The 27,437-nt window shown below is 39.0% G+C and overlaps 2 protein-coding genes across 3 annotated transcripts in view; one reads left to right on the top strand and one right to left on the bottom strand.

Annotated features, from left to right (window-relative positions):
• The window catches only part of zswim7 (zinc finger, SWIM-type containing 7), a 44,551-nt gene extending 33,578 nt beyond the window's left edge, over window positions 1-10,973 (top strand). The window contains exon 6 of one of the 2 annotated variants that reach the window (XM_078172365.1): window positions 9,799-10,973. The gene's annotated coding sequence lies outside the window, so the exon portion shown is untranslated. Of the gene's footprint in view, window positions 1-8,351 lie in introns of both variants that reach the window. The other variant, XM_078172364.1, reaches the window with a different exon arrangement.
• On the bottom strand, window positions 1,329-25,934 carry adora2b (adenosine A2b receptor). The gene is made up of 3 exons (XM_033648847.2): window positions 25,718-25,934; window positions 25,081-25,554; window positions 1,329-7,080 (listed from the first exon to the last, which is right to left on the bottom strand). The coding sequence occupies exons 2-3, from the start codon at window positions 25,398-25,400 to the stop codon at window positions 6,348-6,350; spliced, it is 1,053 nt and encodes a 350-aa protein (XP_033504738.1). The 5' UTR covers window positions 25,401-25,554; window positions 25,718-25,934; the 3' UTR covers window positions 1,329-6,347.
• Window positions 25,935-27,437: the final 1,503 nt, after the last annotated feature.

Raw genomic sequence — 27,437 nt, 5'->3', positions numbered from 1 at the left:
CAGAGAGGACTAGAGCACGGGAACACTTCTCACTGCCCTTTCATTTGTCTCTCTGAAAGATACCAGATGTTGCTTTATTTATTTTTTCTTTTGGAGTTCTTAATCTGTTTCCAGGGAAACATCTGTTCATTAAGTATGTGCAGCTTTATTTTTAGGTTCTTTTATCTGAAGCTGCAAGTATGGAGGACTGAGGCTGCCAAAATAAAAAATAAATAAAGACTTGATGAGTTAACACGGCATTAAATGTACCAAAAATAGTATTTAAAATAAATGCAGGCATTAATTATTCCATAATATGTGCCATGAATTGATATTTCTGTTTTGATTTGCTTCTTTATTTATTTACCTTTGTAGTAATTCACGTATTTATATACTTTCCTATTTTCTTATTTACCTATTTAAATTCCTATTTTATTCAGTTAAAGTAATTTTTAAAGCAACATATTTAAAAAAAGAAAGAAAGAAAGATATAATAAATATATTGATAAAATAATAAAATAAAAATACATTTAAAGATAAATTTAAAATTTAAAAATAATAAATGCAAAAATAAATAAATAAATAAATACACTGTCATGAACAAAGGAAAACAAATAAAGAAGCAGATTAATTTATGTCACATTTTATTTATGAATTAACACTTTTGAATTTTTTTTAATTTTAACTTTAATGGCGTGTTATTCTATCTATTTATTGAGTCATTTATTTATTCATTTTTGATTTTGACAACTTTCATCCTCTACATACAAGCTGTGAAAAAATAAATTTAGGCATCAATTGTATGAAAAAAATGTGACATAAATTGATATTTCTGTTTTAGATGGCATCTGTATTTCTTTACCCCGTTATTAATTCCCCCCATTTATTTACTTTCCTAATTAATTTTGCCTTTTTTAAATGTACTTATACATATCGATTTTTTTAAAGAAATAAATAATATAAAAAAATAATACAGAAGTAAATAAGTTTGGGAAAAATGCAATAATACAGAAAAAAATAAGTAAACTTAAAAATAAAAAATAAATGCCAAAATAAATAAATACAAAGGTAACTTTAAACAAAAAAATAAACATATGTCATATTTATCAATTAATTAATGGCTACATTTATTTTTTTATATTATTTTTGGTGCAATAATTGAATATTAATTAATTTATTTATCAAAAATTGTTTAATTTTTTCAATTTTGGCACTTTCCCTTCTCCATATGCGAGCAGTGAGCGTCTGCATGCTGAACCAACTTTAGAAAAACATGAACAATGTAATTATACATTGTCATATAACATAAAATTGAAAATGTAAGAATAAAGACTGACCAATATAAACAACAATATAAACATTGCCTTTATTAACAAAATATTTCACCGTACATACAGATTGCATCATGTTAAATAGCAGTATCAGTTGAAGTCTTGTTGAATGAAAGAGAGAATGGCCTCTGGAAAAGTTGAACATCAGTTTGACCACAGTGGATGTTTATCCTGATTAGTAACAACACTACAGCACATTGACAGATACTTCGGAATGAAAGGCAGGAATGTTGAACTAGATCAACTTGTTATTGTCCGTCTTAACTTGAAAATCACAAAAGAAGGCAATAGTTTGACATCAATCAATAGCTTGTAGAGAGGCGGACACCTACAGTACTTATATTTTTACACATCAGTCAACAAAGACAATAATACAACGTTACAGTGCAGTTACAGTATAGATGTCTCCATTGGAATGTACTAAAACTTTGGCACACTCCTGTATTTTAGCCCTTGAAGTTAGTCAGAGTTGGTACACTGGACACACATGAGGGGAGAGAGTAAAGCAGTGGAGGCAACTTAAGAAGAATGCTTGTTTAACACCAACACAACATGGTTCAACACCACCAATGAAGCACACAAAACGGGAAATAATTGAAAATGTCAGTGCAATGTGTTTTCATTTGTGTAGTGATGGCTTTCAGGTGACCAAATTCACCCTGTTTTTTTTTATTTCCCCTCACATAAATTACGATACTCCAAACAAAACTTTACCCTGCTCTGATTGAATTCATCAAGACCTGTTTTTGTTTTCTGCAAAAAGCCTTGTAGCCCTGCAGAGAAGAGGCAAAGCATCAGGTGCTTTAAGATTTGACTGGAGTGGAAAGCAGTGCTGCAGCTGTGTTCCCTCAAACTATGACGACTTATATATACTCACGCGAGACACCGTGGCGCAGACCTCCACAGATGGCGCTACGAGCAAGCACAAAGGTGTTTGTGCTCAGCGCATTGCTCGTTGCAGTATTCACCGAAATGTGCCCACTCCACCGTGTTAAAGTTGACTGATTCATCTGGCATCTTGACATGAACAGCTGTTTCTCGGTTAAAAAAAACAACCAATGTATGCAGTTCGGGGGCTTAATTAGCCAGGGGCAAGGTAATGCTGTTGTCAAGCGATGGCCTAGAACCAATGAGCAGTAATAATAACAATGCTGAGCGCTATAGACAAGATACACACTGTCATCGAGGCTGTTCTAAATTGACTTGTCTTCTCAATATCGACCAACATTGTAGTTTGTTTTACTTCACCTTGCTCCACTCTTAAAACCCAGGACAAAAACTGGCACATCAGTGTGGACTTAAAATGATGTTAGATTGAGGCGGATACCGGGGTCTCTAGTGTATGAATGAAAATTGAATTCCCCTCCCCCAAGAAAATCAGTTTGAATAGATTTGATGTCACACTGAGGGTGAAAACTGAGGGTAACGAGTTGACAGTTCTGTCTTATATCAGGCGATCTGAAACGGCAAACAAAATATGCCGTGAAGAGGCAAGAAGGCGACAAGTGTTATTGGCAAGACGCCATTGACCAAACATACAACCTTTCAATGCAGAGGAGGAATTAATGAGTTCAATACCCCTTAGGAGTTAAATATTTGGAACAACAAATGTATTAATACGAAACTGAGGTTGAAAGGTTGAGTATCAGCTGGCAAAATATTTACCGAAATTTAGATTTTTAAAATCTTTTGAAAATCCTGAGACATAATAATAGGAAGGCTGGGTATCGCAACTCAATACCTTCAAGGAATCAACTGAAGTAACCCAGTACCAAGTAGTATTGAAACGTCTTCAGTCAAACGATACCTGCATTCAAACTTTTTGCGCCGGGGGTCTGATCTCAGATCGTCAGGACAGTTCGAATGGTCAAGTTCAACGTGCCCTGTTAGCACAAGCTAACACAGTAGTAGCAGCTAATATCCAACACTGAGCCGTTAAACAATCCTAGGAAACTCACACTGACTCTGAAACAGGTTCTCAACTCCCCACCGGCTCAGCAGACTTTCTGGTGGTGCAGTCTCTGGAGCCACTGTCCTCCTAATGAAGAGTTTGTCTGCCTGGCTAGCATGAGCTAACACAGCAGCAGCACTAATGTCAAACACTGCACCATTAACCTAGTCCCAGCAAACTCATACAGACACTGATCTGGTTCAGCTCTGTCGTTGAACCATTTAATAACCGTTGGGTAATGTTAGACATATGATGCTAACAGTTAGCCCTATCACTGTGTGCACTGTTGGACTCTCACTAACTGTCCCTGGCGCAGAGCTCACTCCCGCAGCAGCAGCTACAACCCATAAAGTCTGTGGTGAAGTCGAGCACAATATATCTGATGGAGTTGGCAGTTTACTGTGCCGAGATGCAACCAAAACGTTCAAAAGTATGGATATAATGTCACACCACTTTATTAACATTGTAGGTATCGAATTAAGCACTTTCCTGGCATCGGTATCACTTTAACGGAACTGGTATTGGCACTTGTATTGCAAATTTTTAAACAATGCCCAGCCCTAATTAACAATAAAATTAAATTATTATTTACTTCTCAATGTATTTGCTTTTATCAATATTTGTGACAGTCATGTCTGAAAAGCCCTGCAAGCACCTAGTTACAGAAATTCAGGGTTATACAACAAAGTGGCGCAACAACTTGCGGAGCCTTTGGGCTTTAAACAAAATACGAAATATCATATTTTTTTGCTCGCGCCCCCTACCTGGGTCACTACAGCAGGCATAAACCTAGCATGCTGATGAATATGTGCACTGTTGAGTTTGCCTCTCAGAAGAAATTCCATTTGTGTTACCTTTGTCACTCTTGAAAATTAGATCATTTTGGGGGGTTTTACTGGACTTAGTTGTCTGTCCGATAAGATTAGAGATAGCTAAGATGGATAAGTGTTGGCTCATTAGGATTTTGATTAAGTGCAACATATTTTAGGGTTTCACCCTCAAAACTGTTTTCTCAAATGAAACAGCTCATCTCAGTTCAGTCAGTGATTTCAGCAGCTTGTGGGGGGAATGACTGCACTAAAAGGGCAGATGGGAGCCTCAGGATCCCAGCTGACACACTGTCTGAGGGCAGAGGGGATGTTGTCAGCTGGACTCCGGAGGCAAGTGACATTCATATACACCCAACTGAATCAAAGCAGTGGTGTTTTATGTGATGCAAGCATACGTGTGTACCAGGACATTGGTGATGAGGAATAATGTAAATTGATTTTAAGTATCAGATATGACATTTGCTTGTCTGCGCTATAGTGTGTTATCTCTTGGCTCGTAACAAAGCAGCTGAAAATGCCCTGTGCAGACACCGTTTTTCTTTAAAAGATATTATAAGTTTCCCACTTCCTGAGTTCTGTCTTAAGAAATGTTAACCTGGCAATTATATGGAGCAGCACTACAGTTTTGCTAAACTACTTCTTAAAGAGATACTTCATCCCCAAATCAAAAACACATATCTTTTCTTACTGAGGTGTTTTTTTAATCAATCAGTTTAGTGTGAGATGAAGAGTGTTTGAGATATCAGCTGTAGAGATGTCTGCCTTCTCTCCAATATAATGGAACTAGATGGCTCTCTGGTTGTGGTGTTTGAAGTGCTGAAAAAAACTCACGTGAAAAACTCAACAGCAGTGTCTCTTTCCAGAAATCACGACCTGGTTATTCAAGACAATCTTCTGACTTGTTCTTGTTGTGAGCAGTTTCATGTAGGAACTATTTTATTTCCACCAACTACACCCACCAACTGTATTACCACACAGAAGGAAGTGTGCATCTACTGCTAACTCACCTAGCGCCACTGAGCCAGCTAATGTAACAAATCAGCTGAGGAGAACGCCATTAATATGTACATCTCATGCTTTCACAAGCACAAGCCTCTCGTCCAAGAGCAGATGCACTCTTCCTTCTGCACGGTGATGCAGAAAAACATGTTTTTTTTGCATTTTAAGCACCACAGGCTGAGTGCCATCTAGTTCCATTATACTGGAGAGAAGGCAGACATCTCTACAGCTGATACCTCCAACTTGGCAACTCACACCAGAACAATCTAGACTGATAAATAGCACTACAGTTAAGAGGAGAAACTTGTTTTTGTATTTGAGATGAACTGTCCCTATATGTCTGTGTGACTGAATCAAATCATGCTTTTCTCTGGCTCTTAGTCACAAACTGATCTTGTGACCCCTGTGACTATCGGGGATTATTCATGCAATAGGCAAAGCATTTCTTTTCTTTCTTGTTTATTTTATTCTAATTTAGTTGTTGGCATTCTCCATGTATGTAGAAGAGTCCCGTCTTTTTCCCCCCTCTGTAGACTCCTGTGTCTGTCTGCCTGACCACATTTTTTGTAGAGGAGTCACTGGTGCAGCAACAGGACAATACTGGCACTTAGTTAAAGCAACAGCTCAAGAAGATTTCTGCTATACAATGTTGTTATACTGATAAAGAAAATCTTTACTTATGTCTGTACATTGAGTCTGTGATGGTCACGAGTATGAATTCATATTAAAGGGCCACCGAGCCAAAAATAACCACGGATGCAGACTACTGCTAATGTACCTCTCTAGGTCCACAAGTACAGATCTAGCCACACCAAGTTTTTTGATCTTTACATTCTCAAAAGATACGGTCTTGTAATAAATAAATTAATAAACACTGGCACTTATTGCTGACAATATAAAATAGCAGGGCAAAAAAAGGAGTGTTTGGAGTTGAAACAAGGTGGATTCAGAATGATAAATAGCATGATAGAATGTAGTTTGGATCATGTTCACAGTCCTACAAATCCAGTTAGCTTCAACATGTTTTTTAAATCAGAAATCCTTCACAATACAATAGTTACGTAAGACTCGCCATTCAACATTTCACTGCTTGACCCCTGATTTATAAATAAATGTCCACATTCAAGGCGCTTTTGACATCGATTCATCTTCACATATACCCTTGTTCTGTAAACATTATAAACCTCAGTGAACATGAAATTCAAGACTGAAACAACAGAGTTAACAGATAATACTCCGCCCCAGTCACGACTCTGTCTATAGCAGAGGGTCGATGGTCATGTGGATCTGGTCTCTGTTGTGTCTGCTGCCGTTGGAGCTGAGGTACAGCTCCTCCCTGTGGCACAGGAAGTGTTGGGCCAGAATCTTGCGGAAGGTGTTTCTGAAGTCCTGGATGCGGTAAGCATAGATGATGGGGTTGACCGCGGAGTTGGCATGACTCAGAATGATGGCAACATACATGACAAGTGGTGGTTTATACAGCTCCTTATAAAACAGTGTGAGGCAGTTAAGGATGTGGACGGGCAGCCAGCAGATGGCGAACAGTCCCACAATGATGGAGAGGGACTTGGCGGCCCGGATCTCCTTCTGCAGCAGCCCGTGGTGATGGCTGTCCCCGTTGCCCACGCATTTAAGCTCGATCTGTCTCAGCTGCTTCCTGGCCACTGTGAAGATCTTCAGGTAGATGCCCAGCATGATGAGCAGTGGCAGCAGCACACAGACAAAGAAATTAAAGTAGACCATGTAGTGCATGTCCACCACACTCTCAAAGAAGCACCTGAGCCTGCAGCTTTGTAGTAAATTTCCTCCGCCTGTTAGCCCCTCCACAAGGTCAGCGTTCGTAGTGTTATCCGCTGCAGAGCTGTTGCTCCTGCAGCTCGAGTACTTATAGTTCCAGCCAAAGAAGGGGATAAGACCAATGACAAAGGAGAGGATCCATAAAACTGCGATGATCTCTCTGGCAGCCTTTCCCGTCATCAACTCCTTGTACCTGAAGAAAACACAACAGAGGTTACCATTTTAATAATGTTAACGTTTTGGACAATGGTCACAATCCAAATAGACTCCAAAGATCAAGGACAGCCCAGCTATAACAGAAACAAATACAACATAGCAAACATGTGTACCTTGTCACGCTGCTGATGTTTGTAGCAGAGTGTTAATGGCTTTCATTGTAAAGAATTAACAAATTCAGCCGGCCTCAGGAAAACCTGATTTTCTTTTCTACCAGTCAAAGCGGAGCTGTCACTGCAGCTACATTGTTATAATCTTTTTCATCTTCCATGTGCTTGTAGGCATTCTTCCTCTTTCTTGGCCATTTAACGGTATACTAGAACACTGAAAGGCGTCTATGCTGCCCCGTCAGGTCTGGAAGAAATGCATCCCCAGTACCTAGTTATTGTAGAAAAAAACAAGAATCATCACGTTTTCAGAATTTTGGCATCAACGTGGTACCTAAGTATCGGTTCTTGTGACAACCTTAAGGCACAGAAACAACTAGCCACATCAAAGAACTAGTGGCGACTAAGGTTGACTGCTGCGTCGCCTCATGTTGCCTGTGTCTATGCCAAAAAGTTGCACTTGAACACAACACAAAGAATATAGTCAACGGTCAACAAGTACATATGTACTCTGCCTGCGTAAGTGTGCCAATGGTGTGGGACACAACACCAAAACTAGAGCAACAGGCACTTACGAACAGCACAACATTGACCAACAGCCAACCTCCGGCTTGTTGTAGCAGAGCCCATAAAAATGCAAACATGAATCAAACATTTTTGGGTGCTTTTTCTTTGATGTAATAATTCCATGATGTGAATATTTACCCGAGTTCTTCTAATGATTGTTCCATATCTGCATATTTGATTCATTTTCTTGAATTATACAAATCCAAACAAAGCTCAAAGCCCAAAGGTGTTTGACAGTCATGAACAGGATTTGAGCTAACATTCACATGACATTTTTTTATTTCAAATTCTGCCCTGGAGAAGGGCCCACTGAGAATGTTGTCTTCTCTTTGGCTCATAGAAAGTGAATTGATGTTGGCCGTTGTTTTGTTTGTTGGTGTGGCCCCACTGACAAATCTGATTATTCTTATTTGGCTCCTTCTGAGCACCGGGAGGCACATCGGCCTAATAATGGCTAGGCATCAGGCAGACAATACGAATGATCAAATGTGATGGTGAATTGCTGTGACTTGGTGCATTCAAGTGTTGCAGGGAATATCTCCTTCACAGTCTTTTTACTTTTTTGTTTTTTCAGACCAGACAACAAAAGACAACAACACAAATACAGCAGGCATCCAGTCGCCCACTCAGCCACATGAAGAAGACTAACGCCGAGTTCAGACTGACTTCAGCCCTGCATGAAACAATGCAGCCTTCTCATTCATTTGGACGGAGCCGGTCTGGGTGCGCAGCAGGAGTGCCAACACTTGGCTCTGACAAAACCTAAAGAACAAAATGCTCAGCTGACACTGATGGGAATGTAATAGTTGAGACATTTCAGTCAGTGGTGGCTCAACTGACATTGGCATCTATAGAGCCACCCTGCAAGCACTGCAAGCGACAAAACACAAAAACCTCAGTTAAGCTAATTCCAAACAAAAACAGACAGATCAGCTTCAAAGTCTTGGCAGAGCTACCAAATTAATTTTAAAGCTGGGGTAGGCAGTTTATTTTGGTGTTATAGGGCAAAAATCTCACATTAACCTTTGAGCATATTGTAATTAAAGTGGTGTGAGAGAAAACTAGACCTCTGCACCTCGTCTTGGCTCTGTTTTCAGGCAGAAATCTAGCTTGTGATGGGACACTTCGGCCAGTCAAGGGTCATTTCAGCGAGAGGACGTTCCTATTGGTTCTTCTACAAATGCAGATGCATGTGCATGCCCCTTCTATGAGAGCCTGATTCACAGAGCACTGTAAAAAACTGTACACTGCAAAGCAACCCAAAAAACGAAGACAGACTTATCAAAAGGAGAGTCTACAAGAGTCTGACAATAAACAAAATAATACACATGTCAGTATCAGCAAAGCGTTTCAGAGATGGAGAGAAAATGTTGCTAATGTTAGCCTTCTGCTAACGAGAGTCAAGGTTTTACAGCTGCACCTTGAAGCTCACCTTTATGTAGCTAACATTAAGTAGACCCTCCATTCACAGTAGCCCTCTTTACACAAAGATGGTGCTACGGGGCCGCTACAAAGTCCCCTCTCTACGCCTCCTTTGAATTTTTACACAGAACCAAAAGACGACAGCATCATTATGCTCCAGTGTGCGCTTTATAAACAATAACAATCATTTACCAACTCTCATATATGGCAGCTGATTTTGTTCTCTGCTCAAAGGGTGAGGAGCTCCCAAATCTCATTGTTTTGCCAATATGCAAACATGTATGGCTGCCGTTCGTTTATTTTGAGTTAGGTGCTGACTGCCCCCAGCTTCTTTTTGAATTTCCCATAGTGGGTCACACACATAACATGTCATCAAAACGTCACATCCGTCCTGCCTGTGGTCTCATCTTATTTATACAGGCACCAATTCCGCCCTGTTATAACCTCCTGAGGCGGCTTAAAGGCAAGACCACTCAGTCCCCTCATTCCACACTTGTACCATATGTACAGCACAGTGAGGCAGCATGAGGCCGTGATATTCCCGTCTTGAACAGACAGCGTAAAAGAGGCTAGTGTGTCCTCTGTTTCACTCCCTGCAGCTACAGACCACCTTGCAAGGAGGAGAGATGGTAGCTCTCAGATCCCCAGTCAGCGGCTGCAGCAACCTGAAACCAGCCAGCTCTGAGGGATCGTACAGCCTGGACTCCCTGCCAGATCAACAAACTTTCTTTTTCTATCGTTATAAAGGTTGGACGTGGCGCTGCTGCTGTCCACCAGCCAGCAGTGACACCTGACGCTGGGGAATTTGCTCTGGCTGAATTTGAGTGAATACCGCTGCCGACTGAGGTCCGTTTCAGTTGCCCTCCCCCCCTGAGTGCACAGTGCTCGGTACCATTGGTTTAAGCACACAAAATCCTAATGTATGAACCTTAGATATGTTTAGCTGAACTTGTATCATCACAGTGCATCCTGGGGAGGATATACTCTGGAGCCAGTGGAAATGACACCTCCATTTTAATTAACAAAGTACAGCAGGACTAAACAGATAAAGGGAGTTGTATGCCACTTTGGTTTTCATGTAATTTCCATTTCAAAAGGAAATACAGTCCAACTGCAACACTAACAGATGGGCTTATTTATATCATTTAAACCACTGATTCCCAACTGGTAGGCCGCAGTCCAAAAGTGGGTCACGGATCATGTCAAGTTTGTTAAAAACACTCTTTATTTTTAAGCTGAAAGCAGCAACCCTGCCTTCATCAGTCAGACTGACTGATGGGGATTCGCTCTGTTTGTTTTCTTTAAGTTATAAGTGTGTTTGTGTTGTAACTATTTGTTAAGTTATGGCATTTTAAAATGTATCCTGGTTGTATATGATTGCATAGTTGTACTGTATGTAGATACTGTGTATGTGTTTTTATATTTTTCTGATGTAAAGTCATGTATAGATATATTTCTAATTTCATTAATGTAAATTCTGCATCTGCGTTATTAACTGCAAGCATGAATGTTAATAAAATCACACTATTTTAATGTTGCCCCTGAGCATATATCGGCATACTATCAGCAAAGTAGCTGCTATCTCAGATAGTATCTCACATCCTGCTTCACTTGAATTCCTACAACAAACATATCGCTAAAATTACACACGCCTCACTTGAGGTTTGAAGCCAGTTAACTTGTTTGTGCAAATGTTTAGATACTGTAAGCAGGCCACACTGATGAAGCATGCAGACATTAAAGTGAAAGAAATAAACAGCCCTGATGAACTTTGTCTTCACTTCTTTAATGTCCTGGCTTTGTACTTTTTTGTAGTTTGATGCCTGAACTTTTGGACTAGATCCATCTTGTTTTTCACTATACAGGGATGGATGTTGACTGTTAGACTGATAAATGATTCAGCAAGTTTCTCATAAAGCCATCGCCTCATTGAAATATGATATGAAATTATGAACAGCAGGTGCACAGAGGCTGCGTATGGAGATGCAGGGCTTACTCACACAAGTGTCGTCCTGACTGTTCCCATTATACGAACAGCGCTCGAAGCAAAATGAGCTGTTTCCTCAAAGTGATTCAGACGGGCGACCACATGGTAATGACTCATGCACACGCTGACAGGCACACACAAGGCAGTCTGAGCTGGAGGTGCTGCAAATAATCTGATCTCTACAGCTGCAGAGGACATGATCACACTATATCAGCACTTACGTGACTTCTGCCGTTCTTGTAAACTTTTGCAGTTGTAATGATTAGTTGTAATTGATTATTAAATCATTAGTAAATGATGAATTTACTAAATGATAAATCATTACTTGAATATAAATCTGGCCTGTCATTTACAAGCCATTAGTAAGTGATTAAAGTGGTGAATTTAAGAGAAACAGTAAGTCAGGAGATGTGTAAAGGTCCATGCAGGGAGGAAGATACTGTGAATGAATGGGTCAAGCACAGGACTTTCACCTTGGGGTTTGTGTCCCCTGTGAGTCATTTGCAAAAATTTTTTCAGACTTAGCTGACTTATTATTTTGTTTTTAGGATGTTTAAAGCTGCTGAATGCACACTGTGTACATAAACTTTTTAATAATAGCTAAATAGTCCCGTTGGTGTTAACATAATATTTCGATGCTGCGAGGACGCCCAGGAAAGACATACAGCTGATCGCCAGGAAACGCAGCAAACTTCAAAGGAACTATTTTTGGACAATGATGAGGCTTCTCGATTGAACACTCAATGAATGGTAAGTGAAATTTCAAGGCCTGTTTCCATGGGAAATAGTTACATGTACTTGGACAAAGAGAACAGTGTGATCTAATGGCTGAAGCTAATAGAAGACTATAGAGTGAGAAACTGTGGGTTCAATTTCCATGAAAATGGAAAGAATTTTGATGGCTGGCGTCATAACGAAAGAGCGAAAACCTCAGCAAGGAAAATAAGACAGGTAAGCCCAATACCTCAGGCTATACTATGACTCTATAAAATGCATGTTATGACATGGTATCCCAAGACTTATTTACATTTTGAAGACAGAACACTGATTTTTTTTGTAACATTTTTATAGCATACTATTCTATGACTTTTGTCATGGTTTTGGATGACATACTATACTATGACTTCTTTTCATGGTTTTGGACGAAGTACTGTAGTATGACATTTTTCATGGTTTTGGACGAAATACTGTACTGTCACTTGTTTTTCAAGATTTTGGACGACATACTATACTATGACATTTTTTCATGGATTTGGATGACATACTACACTATGACTTTTTTTCAAGATTTTGGACGACATACTATACTATGACATTTTTTTTCATGGTTTTGGATGACATATTATACTATGACATTTTTCTCATGGTTTTGGATGAAATACTATACTATGACATTTTTTCAAGATTTTGGACGGCATACTATACTATGACTTTTTGTCATAGTTTTTGAAGACATACTATACTATGACATTTTTTCAAGATTTTGGACGACATACTATACTATGACTTTTTCTCATGGTTTTGGACGACATACTATACTATGACTTTTTGTCATGGTTTTTGACGACATACTATACTATGACTTTTTCTCATGGTTTTGGACGACATACTATACTATGACTTTTTGTCATGGTTTTTGACGACATACTATACTATGACTTTTTGTCATGGTTTTGGACGACATACTATACTATGACTTTTTGTCATGGTTTTTGACGACATACTATATTATGACTTTTTCTCATGGTTTTGGACGACATACTACACTATGACATTTTTTCAAGATTTTGGACGACATACTATACTATGACTTTTTCTCATGGTTTTGGACGACATACTATACTATGACTTTTTGTCATGGTTTTTGACGACATACTATATTATGACTTTTTCTCATGGTTTTGGACGACATACTACACTATGACATTTTTTCAAGATTTTGGACGACATACTATACTATGACTTTTTCTCATGGTTTTGGACGGCATACTACACTATGACTTTTTCTCAAGATTTTGGCCGACATACTATACTATGACATTTTTTCAAGATTTTGGACGACATACTATACTATGACTTTTTCTCATGGTTTTTGACGACATACTATACTATGACTTTTTTTCATGGTTTTGGACGGCATACTATACTATGACATTTTTTCAAGATTTTGGGCGACATACTATATTATGACTTTTATTCATGGTTTTGGACGACATACTATACTATGACTTTTTTTCATGGTTTTGGATGACATAATATACTATGACATTTTTTTCATGGTTTTGGACGACATACTATACTATGACATTTTTCTCATGGTTTTGGATGAAATACTATACTATGACATTTTTTCAAGATTTTGGACGGCATACTATACTATGACTTTTTTTCATGGTTTTTGACGACATACTATACTATGACTTTTTCTCATGGTTTTTGACGACATACTATACTATGACATTTTTTCAAGATTTTGGACGACATACTATACTATGACTTTTTTTCATGGTTTTGGACGACATACTATACTATGACTTTTTTTCATGGTTTTGGACGACATACTATACTATGACTTTTTTTCAAGATTTTGGACGACATACTATACTATGACTTTTTTTCATGGTTTTGGACGACATACTATACTATGACTTTTTCTCATGGTTTTTGATGACATACTATACTATGACATTTTTTCAAGATTTTGGACGACATACTATACTATGACTTTTTTTCATGGTTTTTGACGACATACTATACTATGACTTTTTCTCATGGTTTTTGACGACATACTATACTATGGCATTTTTTCAAGATTTTGGACGACATACTATACTATGACTTTTTTTCATGATTTTGGACGACATACTATACTATGACATTTTTTCAAGATTTTGGACGACATACTATACTATGACTTTTTTTCATGGTTTTGGACGACATACTATACTATGACTTTTTTTCATGGTTTTGGACGACATACTATACTATGACATTTTTCTCATGGTTTTGGATGAAATACTATGACATTTTTTCAAGATTTTGGACGGCATACTATACTATGACTTTTTCTCATGGTTTTGGACGACATACTATACTATGACTTTTTGTCATAGTTTTTGAAGACATACTATACTATGACATTTTTTCATGATTTTGGACAACATACTATACTATGACTTTTTCTCATGGTTTTGGACGACATACTATACTATGACTTTTTGTCATGGTTTTTGACGACATACTATGCTATGACTTTTTCTCATGGTTTTGGACGACATACTATACTATGACTTTTTGTCATGGTTTTTGACGACATACTACACTATGACTTTTTCTCATGGTTTTGGACGACATACCACACTATGACATTTTTTCAAGATTTTGGACGACATACTATACTATGACTTTTTCTCATGGTTTTTGACGACATACTATACTATGACATTTTTTCAAGATTTTGGACAACATACTATACTATGACTTTTTTTCATGATTTTGGACGACATACTATACTATGACATTTTTTCAAGATTTTGGACGACATACTATACTATGACTTTTTTTCATGGTTTTGGACGACATACTATACTATGACATTTTTCTCATGGTTTTGGATGAAATACTATGACATTTTTTCAAGATTTTGGACGGCATACTATACTATGACTTTTTCTCATGGTTTTGGACGACATACTATACTATGACTTTTTGTCATAGTTTTTGAAGACATACTATACTATGACATTTTTTCATGATTTTGGACGACATACTATACTATGACTTTTTCTCATGGTTTTGGATGACATACTATACTATGACTTTTTGTCATGGTTTTTGACGACATACTATGCTATGACTTTTTCTCATGGTTTTGGACGACATACTATACTATGACTTTTTGTCATGGTTTTTGACGACATACTACACTATGACTTTTTCTCATGGTTTTGGACGACATACTACACTATGACATTTTTTCAAGATTTTGGACGACATACTATACTATGACTTTTTCTCATGGTTTTGGACGGCATACTATACTATGACTTTTTCTCAAGATTTTGGCCGACATACTATACTATGACTTTTTTTCATGGTTTTGGACGACATACTATACTATGATTTTTTTCATAATTTTTGATGACATACTGTACTATGACATAGTATACTATGACTTATGTTCATGGTTTTTGGCAACATACTATATTATGTCTATGACTTCTTTTTTTTATTTTTGACATATTTTTGTTTGACATTTTCACAGGTTTTTTTGGACATACTATTTTATGACCTTTTCTACCACATTTTTATGACATACAATTCTCCTCTTTGTCGTAAATTTTTGTGACATACTATACTGAAACATTTTTTTTGATCACATTTTTATGACATAGAGTACTGATATTGTTTGCACATTTTTGTGACATACTATGTTATGACCTTTTCTATCACATTTTTAAACAACATTCTATCCTCTGACTTTTTTAGCACATTTTTGGGACATTATATGATTTTGTTTTAATCACATTTTTATGTCACAGTATTTTATGAGGCCTTTTTTTGGCACATTTTTGTGAGATACTATAGTATGACTATTTCTGGCACATTGTTGTGACACACTACACTAAGACTTGTACTACTCAACTGTTCTTTATGTTATTCTGTGACTATTTTTACTTTTTCACGGCATACTATAGCATGACATTTTAATGATATACCATACTATGATTTTTTTTAAACTTTTTGTGACAATATACAGTACAGGCCAAAAGTTTGGACACACCTTCTCATTCAATGCGTTTTCTTTATTTTCATGACTATTTACATTGTAGATTCTCACTGAAGGCATCAAAACTATGAATGAACACATGTGGAGTTATGTACTTAACAAAAAAAGGTGAAATAACTGAAAACATGTTTTATATTCTAGTTTCTTCAAAATAGCCACCCTTTGCTCTGATTACTGCTTTGCACACTTTTGGCGTTCTCTCGATGAGCTTCAAGAGGTAGTCACCTGAAATGGTTTTCCAACAGTCTTGAAGGAGTTCCCAGAGGTGTTTAGCACTTGTTGGCCCCTTTGCATTCACTCTGCGGTCCAGCTCACCCCAAACCATCTGGATTGGGTTCAGGTCCGGTGACTGTGGAGGCCAGGTCATCTGCCGCAGCACTCCATCACTCTCCTTCTTGGTCAAATAGCCCTTACACAGCCTGGAGGTGTGTTTGGGGTCATTGTCCTGTTGAAAAATAAATGATGGTCCAACTAAACGCAAACCGGATGGGATGGCATGTCGCTGCAGGATGCTGTGGTAGCCATGCTGGTTCAGTGTGCCTTCAATTTTGAATAAATCCCCAACAGTGTCACCAGCAAAACACCCCCACACCATCACACCTCCTCCTCCATGCTTCACAGTGGGAACCAGGCATGTGGAATCCATCCGTTCACCTTTTCTGCGTCTCACAAAGACACGGCGGTTGGAACCAAAGATCTCAAATTTGGACTCATCAGACCAAAGCACAGATTTCCACTGGTCTAATGTCCATTCCTTGTGTTTCTTGGCCCAAACAAATCTCTTCTGCTTGTTGCCTCTCCTTAGCAGTGGTGTCCTAGCAGCTATTTGACCATGAAGGCCTGATTCGCGCAGTCTCCTCTTAACAGTTGTTCTAGAGATGGGTCTGCTGCTAGAACTCTGTGTGGCATTCATCTGGTCTCTGATCTGAGCTGCTGTTAACTTGCGATTTCTGAGGCTGGTGACTCGGATGAACTTATCCTCAGAAGCAGAGGTGACTCTTGGTCTTCCTTTCCTGGGTCGGTCCTCATGTGTGCCAGTTTCGTTGTAGCGCTTGATGGTTTTTGCGACTCCACTTGGGGACACATTTAAAGTTTTTGCAATTTTCCAGACTGACTGACCTTCATTTCTTAAAGTAATGATGGCCACTCGTTTTTCTTTAGTTAGCTGATTGGTTCTTGCCATAATATGAATTTTAACAGTTGTCCAATAGGGCTGTCGGCTGTGTATTAACCTGACTTCTGCACAACACAACTGATGGTCCCAACCCCATTGATAAAGCAAGAAATTCCCCTAATTAACCTTGATAAGGCACACCTGTGAAGTGGAAACCATTTCAGGTGACTACCTCTTGAAGCTCATGGAGAGAATGCCAAGAGTGTGCAAAGCAGTAATCAGAGCAAAGGGTGGCTATTTTGAAGAAACTAGAATATAAAACATGTTTTCAGTTATTTCACCTTTTTTTGTTAAGTACATAACTCCACATGTGTTCATTCATAGTTTTGATGCCTTCAGTGAGAATCTACAATGTAAATAGTCATGAAAATAAAGAAAACGCATTGAATGAGAAGGTGTGTCCAAACTTTTGGCCTGTACTGTAAATTATGTTTGTTTTGTTTTTTTTTCAATTTTTAAGACTTACTATACTATGCCTTTATTTTAATGCACTTCATGACATACTGTAAAACTTCAATTAATAGCCTGGGCCATAATCAATTTAAATCACTGAAATAAACAGGCTTATATCTGGGACAAGTGTCTATATCGGCCAGGCCTTCAGGAAATAAATCAAATTGTTTATCAGCATACTGTTTACCAGTATGAACATTAGCAGCTTCAGATAATATGTCAGTTATCAATCATTCATTTCATCTAGCACAGAGAGACAGCACATTAGAGAATGAGAGAGTTACAGCACTTAAGGATAACGGCACCCAGCATACTGACACAATCCTGTTAAAACAATACTCACAACTTGGATTAATTATTATGAAAAACCCTTTTGATTCTTTTGATCTGAGGACCCTTACAGACTAAAGGAATATGAATAACTTAAAGGGTAATCGAGGAACAGACACATAATTTGAGGACGCCAACAACCAGCTTTTACACAACTGAAGAACTTCTAAAAAAAAAAAAAAAGAACTGCTTGGCAACCAACATGGAATGATCATCAGATATCATTGTGTGACATTTTATGCATTTGAATTTACGTGCGCAGGGGTACATGCCCACTTCATTTGCACATTATTAGTGCTGTGAGCGCTAACATCCTTTACCAAAGGATTGAAGGACAGAACTATCAGACATAAGCAATACAGGCAGAGAGCAGGCACCCTGGCTGTTATATAATTATAGCGTATGCCACATACCCACAACATCCACAAATCGATTTTAAGCATGTTTCCTGTCTGCCACTTCACTATCAACAATCAAATGAAGTAACACAGAAAGCAGGGTTCTGACACAGACACTAACAGACTATCAACGAGCAATAAGTAACCAGTGAGAGAGATAATTTGAGGACAGAGTCACGCTTTCAACATTCTGTAAAATATAATGCACAAAGACTATTAGCAATATTTGTAAATCATTTGTAAAGCAAAAATGTAAATCTTTAGTAATACATTTATAAATATTTAAAAGTTACAGTAGAAATTCCTCACTTGACCATTACTGATTTTTTCCTTACAGTTGGCAAACAGTGTGTCAGTAACGTAGCTCTAACTGTCAAGAGGATTCGGGTTTGAACAAGTGCATGTGTTATAGATACAATCCTCACCACATCCCATAAACATGTGGGTGGTGTTCTTCTTAGGTAGGTGCAGAGAGTGTTGTTGAGGACGTTCATTGTAAAGACAGAAAATATCACCCAGTGCAACAACACTGCACTTTTCTGTGTTTTTAGACAGTGATATGGCATGGATGTACATACACCATCAACAATTCATTGTTGAAAAGAAGATGTGAGAGATGAGCGTAAAGCCAGGCTGTCAGGAAGTGGGTTCACCTGAAAGCAAATGTCTCCCACTTTGACAACACAGACAGGAAGTGTGTGCCATCGCCGTCTGATTTCATATGCACACAATTTGCTAGTAAAATCGTGCTATCAGAGGGACGTGGCTTCTTAATCATTAGCCTAGTCTACCTCTGAGTAGGCAAAATCAACCCTGTATAATAATAATTATAATATTCCCAACAGTCAATTATTCATCAGTGGTGGGGCAGTTCTGCCCTTGTCCTGCAACCTGCTGCAAGGGGTCGTGAATAATACAGCACTCTGCCCACAGAAGGAAGGAATGGAAGCTTCAGAGCTCACAATGACCTCACATTCTCACACTTTCTCCCTCTTCCTCTCCATCTTCTACTCCCTCATTCTGTCAGTCACAAGTACAGCAGCCAGCACAGGGTCCATTTCCCAGAGGGTCCATCTCCTGCACATTGCCTCCCACCCTCTCTTTCTGTTCGGAGGCAGGGAGCGGACGAGCGGCTGAATGGATTAGTTCTGGCATGACGACAGCACGCTGGCATCTATCTTTGTTTTGCTTTCTTCCTCTGCTCCATTCTCCATACATCCCCTTCTCTTCTCTCTGTCACTGTGCTTCCGCCTGGCCTCACACAGACCTCTGCCAGGCCACACACACTCTCTAAACGCTCACAACATCCACTTCAATGTCCGGCAGTGTCCGCAGTCCTGCTTCAAACACAGGCTAACAGGTGGCCGTTCACACTGACGACACATGGGAATTTTATCCTTCCCCTCTCACTGTGTGTTCAAACTGATCTGTGCGTTATTTGCATTATGATGTGGATTCGTGAATGTCTGAAAACAAGTTGTACAACAGGGTAAAGGCACATTAATAAAACCATGTAAACACAGATGGGAATTTCTCGCCCCGATTGAAATGTGTTCATGCAAGAATTGTTTTGACAGAAGAGGGAAAGGTAAATATAGATATAATCTCCCTTTACATTTTCATGGGAGAGGTGGACTAGCTTTCCCCAGAGTGTCGTGCTGCTCAACAACTGCACTTGTCTTTGGTCCTCGCTGACTCATTACTGAAGTGATATACATCAAAAACTAATTTTGGAGCCCTGAAATACTCAGCCCACGCAGACTTGAAAGATAGTTTTCTTCCTCTCAGGAAATGAAGGCTGTGGTCAGCTTGTTTCACTACAGTAGTACAAACAATGAAAACTTCCTGTCAGTAATCAGCAGAGGTGTAACATTTAACTTCAACTAGTTTGCATTTCAACAGCTCTCAGTGTAAAACGTCCAAACACAAGTTCTAAGGTGGCTCTAACAGACATAGGCTATAGACAGGTGACACATGAAGACAACCCTCAGTGAATGAGTGTAGAAACATAACAAATATGAAGATGCTCCCAGACTAACCACATGAAACTGTAAGCCTTTCACATTTACTGCTCAGTGAGTCCGTGGACTCTGAGGGTCTGAGGAGCAGGGGCAATAACATGAGATAAAATAGGGCATCAACTGCATTCTGTGGGCACCAGTGTGCCGAAAGTTTCCCCATATGTAGGACAGCCTATATAACACCACATCATGTTTTCCCAATTTTAAGGTCACTCTAGAGGGCACTTCATCATGTTTTATCACAGTTGTGTGTCATTAAAAATATTTTTAAAAAGTCATAGTATAGTGTGTCATAAATAAATTAATAACAAGAGACTGTTTAGCGTAAAAATGTATTTTAAAAAATCATAAAAAAGTAATATTAAAAAGTCATATTAATAGAGAGTAAAATCATTACAAAGAATTCATAGAATGTAGGGTTGCAACGATATACCGGTTTCAAGGTATACTGGGATATTTAAATTGCCGGTTATCATACTGTGTACATTCTCCTGTCTAAGATATTGCAAAAATGCAACTGGATAGATAATCTCAACTAATCCTCCATTTTCCCCGGGATTATTAAAGTAACTATCTATTTATCTAATTTTATTTTAATTCTTTTCAAAGGGAGATTTTTTACACAGACTTTCATTTAAAAAATGTTTTAAGTTTAGTAATAAAACATTTGTTTAACCAAAAATAACCCTTCTGCTGTACTTTCTTTCAAGGTCATTCTGACATATGATAATAATAATAATAATCCTGTAATACCGCAATGTTTTCTGAGACCGTTATTGTACCGTGAAATTCTCATACTGTTTTAACCCTTATAGTAGGGTATGTAAAAAAAAAGCATAAAAATGTTCAAAAAAATGCAATGTATACTTTGTCCAAAAATCATAAGAAAGTCATAGTATAGTATGTAAAAGAAAAATCGTATATAATAGTATATTTTTTTTTCCTAAAAATTACTTAAAAAATCACGGTATAGCATGTTATTAAAAAATAAAAACAGTCTTAGGATAGTATGTCATAAAACTATTAATAATAAAGTCATAGTGAAGTAGGTCGTAAAGAATAATCACAAAATTCATAGTATGGATTGTAAAAAATATATACTGTATATTCAAATTATGTTAAAAAAAATCAAAAAGTCATATTTTACTGTGTCAAAAAAAGAAAAATCATAGTATAGGTATGTTATAATAAAATTCATAAAATTCATAGCATAGTATGTCAAAGATAATCATTAAAACTCCATAGTATAATATATCATAAACATTTTCATAAACGTGAAAGAACATTATGTCATTAAAAATGTTATAAAAGTGTAGTATAGTATGTAATAAAAAAAACCTCATTATAAAGGTCACAGTGTGTGGACTTTCCCTCTGTAGTCCTCAATCATATGCTCGCTCCCTAAAATGGTAATCAGGCAACAAAATCTGAGAGCCCCTGATCTAAGCTTTTGCTTTCAAAATGCTTTAAATTAGTTGGTTTAGCTGTCAAGTTTCTAAAAATCTCTCCAGGGGGAATTCCTTCCAAAACCCCCCTGGAGTGTTGGCTGGCAGAAAGTGTAGGCCACATTGAAAATGTAACCCCGCCCCTGTTTAATTGGTAGAGTGATATCAGTCTTCTCATCTACTTCAGTATATGGTGTTCTGATAAATGTCTGCGACAATACTGATCTTGTTTTCTAAAACAAGCTGCAAATCCCACACCTTAATCAACCTAACCACCTACATGTATTTCTAACCAATGTGACCTCCTGTATCAGACTTTATTTTAGAATCACATTGCATGTCATTGTCCTCTCGTCTGAACAGCTGATCCCAGGTCATTTCAGGACTCTGCTGTTGTGGATAATGTATGTCTCACAGAAAGTGTGAGGGTGATGCATCCCTCACTGTGTGTCTGTCTACATCTGAAATCAAATTCCCACCTGCAGCATTTTTAGTGAGATGATAAATGTGGTCAACAGAGCCTCGCCTGGTTCTTTAACTCCACCTTAACTTTTAGACATTTTTCATTATTTGTGAAACACTAAAGCAGGATTTACATGGTGGATGACACTGCACCACACCCACTACACCACTACATGCGCTGAAACAAAGACAGGGAGCTTAAAATGCCCACTTTCCTAACCACACTGACTGAGGCGGTGCTGCTGGTGTGGGTGGGGGTAATCGTTTGAGGTCTCTGATGTGCTAAAGGTCATCTCAAAGTCCAAACAGCACAGAGGGACAAAATAGCTAAAGGGTCTTTTTCTGAGAACGGCAAACGGGGGCTTGAAGTGAGCATTGAGTGGGTGTGCAGCTCTGTCATCTCGTGAGGTTTAAAACATCTGGCTTTGGCCTTTTACTTCCACTAAAACCATCTGTGAAAACACTTTCATGTGAGAGCCCCAAAGGCCGCAGACTGGCCAAACTCACACACACACACCAGCCATCACTGTGGACATGTAACATGAGCCGAACATACACACTGGTCTCATTATCACATGTATGCGTTGTGAGGCTGGGCTTTCAGAGGAAACTATAAAATTTCATGTTGAAAACTTTTTACAGAGAACGTCATGAGTGTGTCGCCAGTTTAATGGCAGTTTAAAGTTTTCTGTGTGAGGAGGCAGAATGAAGTTTGGTTTCCGTCCGTGGGTCAAAAATAGAAGTACAAGTGGGGATTTTTACAAGCAACTTGGTTGGATGACTTTTATCCTACACTAGTGTCAAAGTGTCCTTTCTTGCCAGCGTTTGAGACTAATGGAAATGACAGCACATCACAACCCTACGGCACAAACAGCACCCACAGCCACCTCCACTGGCCACAGCATTCACTGCAGTGAGTGTTGCCCTTTAAAAAAACATCTCTGACGCGCAAAAGCAACACCACCTAAAAACAGACGAGTCCCATCTGATAATAAAGCATGTATTCTTCAATTTGTTGTGAGCAGCACTGTGCTGCCTCTGTTCCCTCAGGCGGACTCGCTCAGAGGCTGCACAGCAGCACTCGCTGGCCTTTGCCATCAGGATCAATGGAAGTGACAGTGAGGCCCCTAATATTGATCCAGTGTCTTCTCCCGTCACATCAAACAGCTGCATGACAGATCTTTGCATCTGTTCTACAAGCTGCAGGAGGCTCCAATAAAAAAACAGATTCCTTGAGCTTCACTGTATGTAAAGGCAGCTTTACCTAAAGCCTACAGATTATTCAATCAGCAGCCACTTTAAAGCGTTTGCTGAGTCTGTCTCCAACTTGTGATTAAAGAGGTATTATCTGATTATCATTCCACGTTTACATATTAACTGAGCTATTTTTATGCAAGGCATTAAGCTCCACATGAAACTGATTCATGAGATCACAGAGCTGATGTTGATCTTTTACATCATGGACATGGATGGATTACTGAACGGGCTGACTGGGCACAGGCTCAGGGGAACCAAAGTGTCAGGGGCCCCCCTGGCCCTCACATGTAAAATGATAAATGTCGAAATAACGTGACCAGGAAGGGACGTAAAATGACCACAAGGAGATGAAAACGAACTGCAAAGAGACACAAAGTAACTACGAAATTGGGCAAACAACCATAAGAAGACACAAAATGACTACAGAGAGATACAAAACAACCACTGGAGACACAAAATGATTACAAAGAGACACATAACAACAAAAAAGAGACACAAAGTAACTAGTAAATTGGGCAAAGTGACGACAAGGGGATACAAAACAACGCATAAGACACTAAATTACATCAAAAAGATACTTTTTTTTTTTTACCTCAGTAAGACAGAAAACGGCCTCAAACAGACCAAAATGACCACAAGGAGAAGGAACAAGGGGACTGCAAAGAGACACAAAACAACTACAAAATACACAAAACAAGAAGACACAGAATGACCACAGAGAGGTACAACACAACAACAATGGGATGCACAACAACCAATATGACACAAATTACCTCTAAGAGATGCAAAAATCAACCCAATAAGACAGAAAATGACCACAGAAAAGACACAAAAAATTGAATGGAGACACAAAATGACTCCAAAAAGACAGATGACAAAAAGAGACACAAAACAACCACGAAGAGACACAAAGCAACAGCAAAGAGACACAAAACGACCACGACAAGGCATAAAACAACCACAAAGAGACACATAACAATGAAGAGGGGACACAAAACAACCACGTAGAGACAAAACAATGACAAGAAGACACAAAACAGCTACAAAGAGACACAAAATGACTACAGAGGGATACAAAACAACCGATAAGACACAAACTGACCTCAAACAGACAAAAATGACCACAGAAAGAACCACTGGAGACACAAAGTGACTACAAACAGACACATCACAACAACAAAAAATGTGTGAAAACTACAAAGACACGCAAAACTACCACAATGTCTGTGTGTCTTTTTCCTGTGTAGCATAGGTGGTGGGGCCCTTTGCAAATCTGTGCCCAGGGGCCAGTCATTTCATTATATAATCTTAAATTTAATTATTACCTACAGGGGACACATGTCAATATTCAGGGCTGTTTTATGAAGATAAAATGACAAGAGGTCAGTATTTTCTTCCTTATTTCACACACTGACTATGATTTAACAGCCAGAGAGCTTTGAGTTCACTTTGATTGAAAACCAGACTGAGGTCTCACTGTGTCTCTGTCTTCACCATCATCCTGTCAGATTAATAAGAAGAATGTTTAAATGAATTCCACATCAGTGATACAAACTCATTCTCACCTCAGAGGAATCTTCACCGCCAGGTATCTGTCAATTGCAATAGCCAGAAGGCTGAAGATGGAGCTCTGTGTCAGTACCAAGAGAAAACAGGCCAGGAAGAGGCATCCATAGAAGTCCAGACGGATGCCAACGCTTATGGTGATGGCAAAAGGGATGGCGAGGCAACCGACCAGAATATCCGCCACGGCCAGAGACACCAGAAAATAGTTGGTGGCGTTCTTCAGAGTGGTGTTGATCGACACAGCCCAGCACACCAGTATGTTGCCGGATATGGAGAGAACAGCGATTACTACTTCAATCACGATGTAGAACGGACTCATCTCAGCAAAGTGTGTTAAAGGACTAAAACCTGCAAGCTGAACATAACAGGAGACACAGTCACCCGCAACGCTACCTCTAGTCCCAGAGGAGTAAAGAAGTCTTTCTGCTGTAATCCAGGAATCTTCCACAAGTGTGAGCTGCGGTACCAGCCATCTGTTGGAAGGAAAGGGGTTTGCTTTATATTCAGATTAAGAAAAAGTTTGCATCACAAAGTTGACAAAAGCTGGAGAACAAAAAACGCATCAATCCTCCGCGTCTGCTGCATTAGTGACCAGACCAAGCTGAGGGAAAGTCACTGGACATAGTTGTGACTCACCTTCATAAACCTGCACATCGTCTCTGGATGTTTTCACATTAACAGCGAGCGATCTGTGGAGCGCATCTGTAGCTGTGGAGCGCAGGCAGTGTGTCACACAACTTCCCCCCACGCAGCGGTTTTGAAGTGGAAGGGGAAACGCAAGAAGAAAAAAACGAGGAGGAAAAAAACCCTCAATTTCACAGAGAAGCCACGCCCAACACACACACACACACACACACACACACACACACACACACAAACGCTTGCAAGAAGTGCGATAAGGGTGGAATCCCAAACAAGCGTCACCGGTCCGCCGCGCGTAATTACGCATCAATTAAACTTCGTCCAACCACGCTTCCACGTGCTTTCCGTTTAATGTAAATGCCGTCATGTTTATACTGTACGCACTCGCGCCTGCACTGCTCATAGACACGCGGCTGCATCTGGTTTCAATCAGTCCGAAATCGCGGAGTTTACCCCGCAGGCCAGGAGCTCAGTGGAGGCAAAAGAAGAACGATTTACTCACATTTAAACTGCTGAATACTGTTTACCTTCCGCTTCTGGCTGACGCAAATTCATGCTAAGAGGTCAAAATAGGAAGAAATATTTATATATGGAAATCAGTTTTGAGAGAGCACATGAATCCAAGACCAAGCTTGCCTTTTTTATATTCTCATCTGACCTTTCTTACTGTGTTTAGATATTTTCATTCATTCCCTAAGTGTTGCCTCATGTGTACCTGCTGCTACTCAAATGTGTTTAAGCAGCAAAGGTGTGATGTGACAAGCAGGCTACTCTTTTCCATTCAGTGTTCCCACAATGCCCAAATGTTTCACAACCCTGGCACAGAGCTGGGCACAGAGGAAAAGCATTCTAAGTAGAGCAACTCACAGAGCTGGTGCTTTCACGGACAAAGACTGCGTCACCTTGGCGTCACATAACTTGAAGAATCATTTTTTTCAAAAAGTGAATGATTGAATATAAAACTTGACAATCCTTTATTGGGCAATATCCATCCAACAGGCTTCCAGATCTGACATCAGTATATAGAAAACTGCACACACTTCTGTCCATTCTCACTTTTCAGGATACACGTCTTGTAAATCAATAAATAACACTTTTATCTTCCAAAACATAAGGGCATCTGCAAATGGAGGCTTGTCTAAATCATACCACAGAGAAAGTGTTGCGCCTTAACCTCTTACACGTAAAGGTCATCCTCTCTGTCATTATTTAAATATGGCATGCGGAATATGTAGATTTTGCAAAGCAGCTGCAGTACCATAGTTGTTGAAAGAGTCTCGATGGAAAAACATGAAAAACAGTGCACAATGGTTTGATTCAGCCGGTCCTTAGTGCTGTAAACAACGCAAACATAGAGATCAATCTGTCTTCATAAAAATATTTCTACAAAACTATTCAGCAACTCTCGTAGTGTTAAATCATGTTTTAGTGTCGCATCACAGATGGCAGCGTAGGGTTTGTCTCATCTCTATTCTTAAGTGGAAAATATAAAAGGCTTCAGTTCAACTCAAAGCTGTCAGTTCAAAACACTCTCTGCTCTGCAAAGTACAACTCCAGCTCGTTCACGATAAGCACTCGGTGTGAGAAGTGACAGATTCTTTAAAGCAACATTTCAGCAAACAAAACAAAATGTTCAGTGAAAAAAGACGTCACGCTGCGAGCTCAGACAGAGGGTTACACTTTGACCATGCATAGATAGTCTGGTATATGCTGT

This window comes from Epinephelus lanceolatus, chromosome 11 (genome assembly GCF_041903045.1).
Source record: "Epinephelus lanceolatus isolate andai-2023 chromosome 11, ASM4190304v1, whole genome shotgun sequence".
In the NCBI taxonomy this organism is placed as follows: Eukaryota; Metazoa; Chordata; class Actinopteri; order Perciformes; family Serranidae; genus Epinephelus; species Epinephelus lanceolatus.
The sequence above is the reverse complement of the archived record's forward strand: the minus strand, read 5'-3'. Positions and strand labels throughout refer to the sequence as shown.

Excerpts from the sequence above, each read along its gene's own strand:
- adora2b (XM_033648847.2), bottom strand. The coding sequence starts at position 25,400 with ATGAGTCCGTTCTACATCGTGATTGAAGTAGTAATCGCTGTTCTCTCC. Across the intron at positions 7,081-25,080 it reads GCGGTGAAGATTCCTCTGAG|GTACAAGGAGTTGATGACGG; the intron begins GTGAGAATGAGT and ends TGTTTTCTTCAG.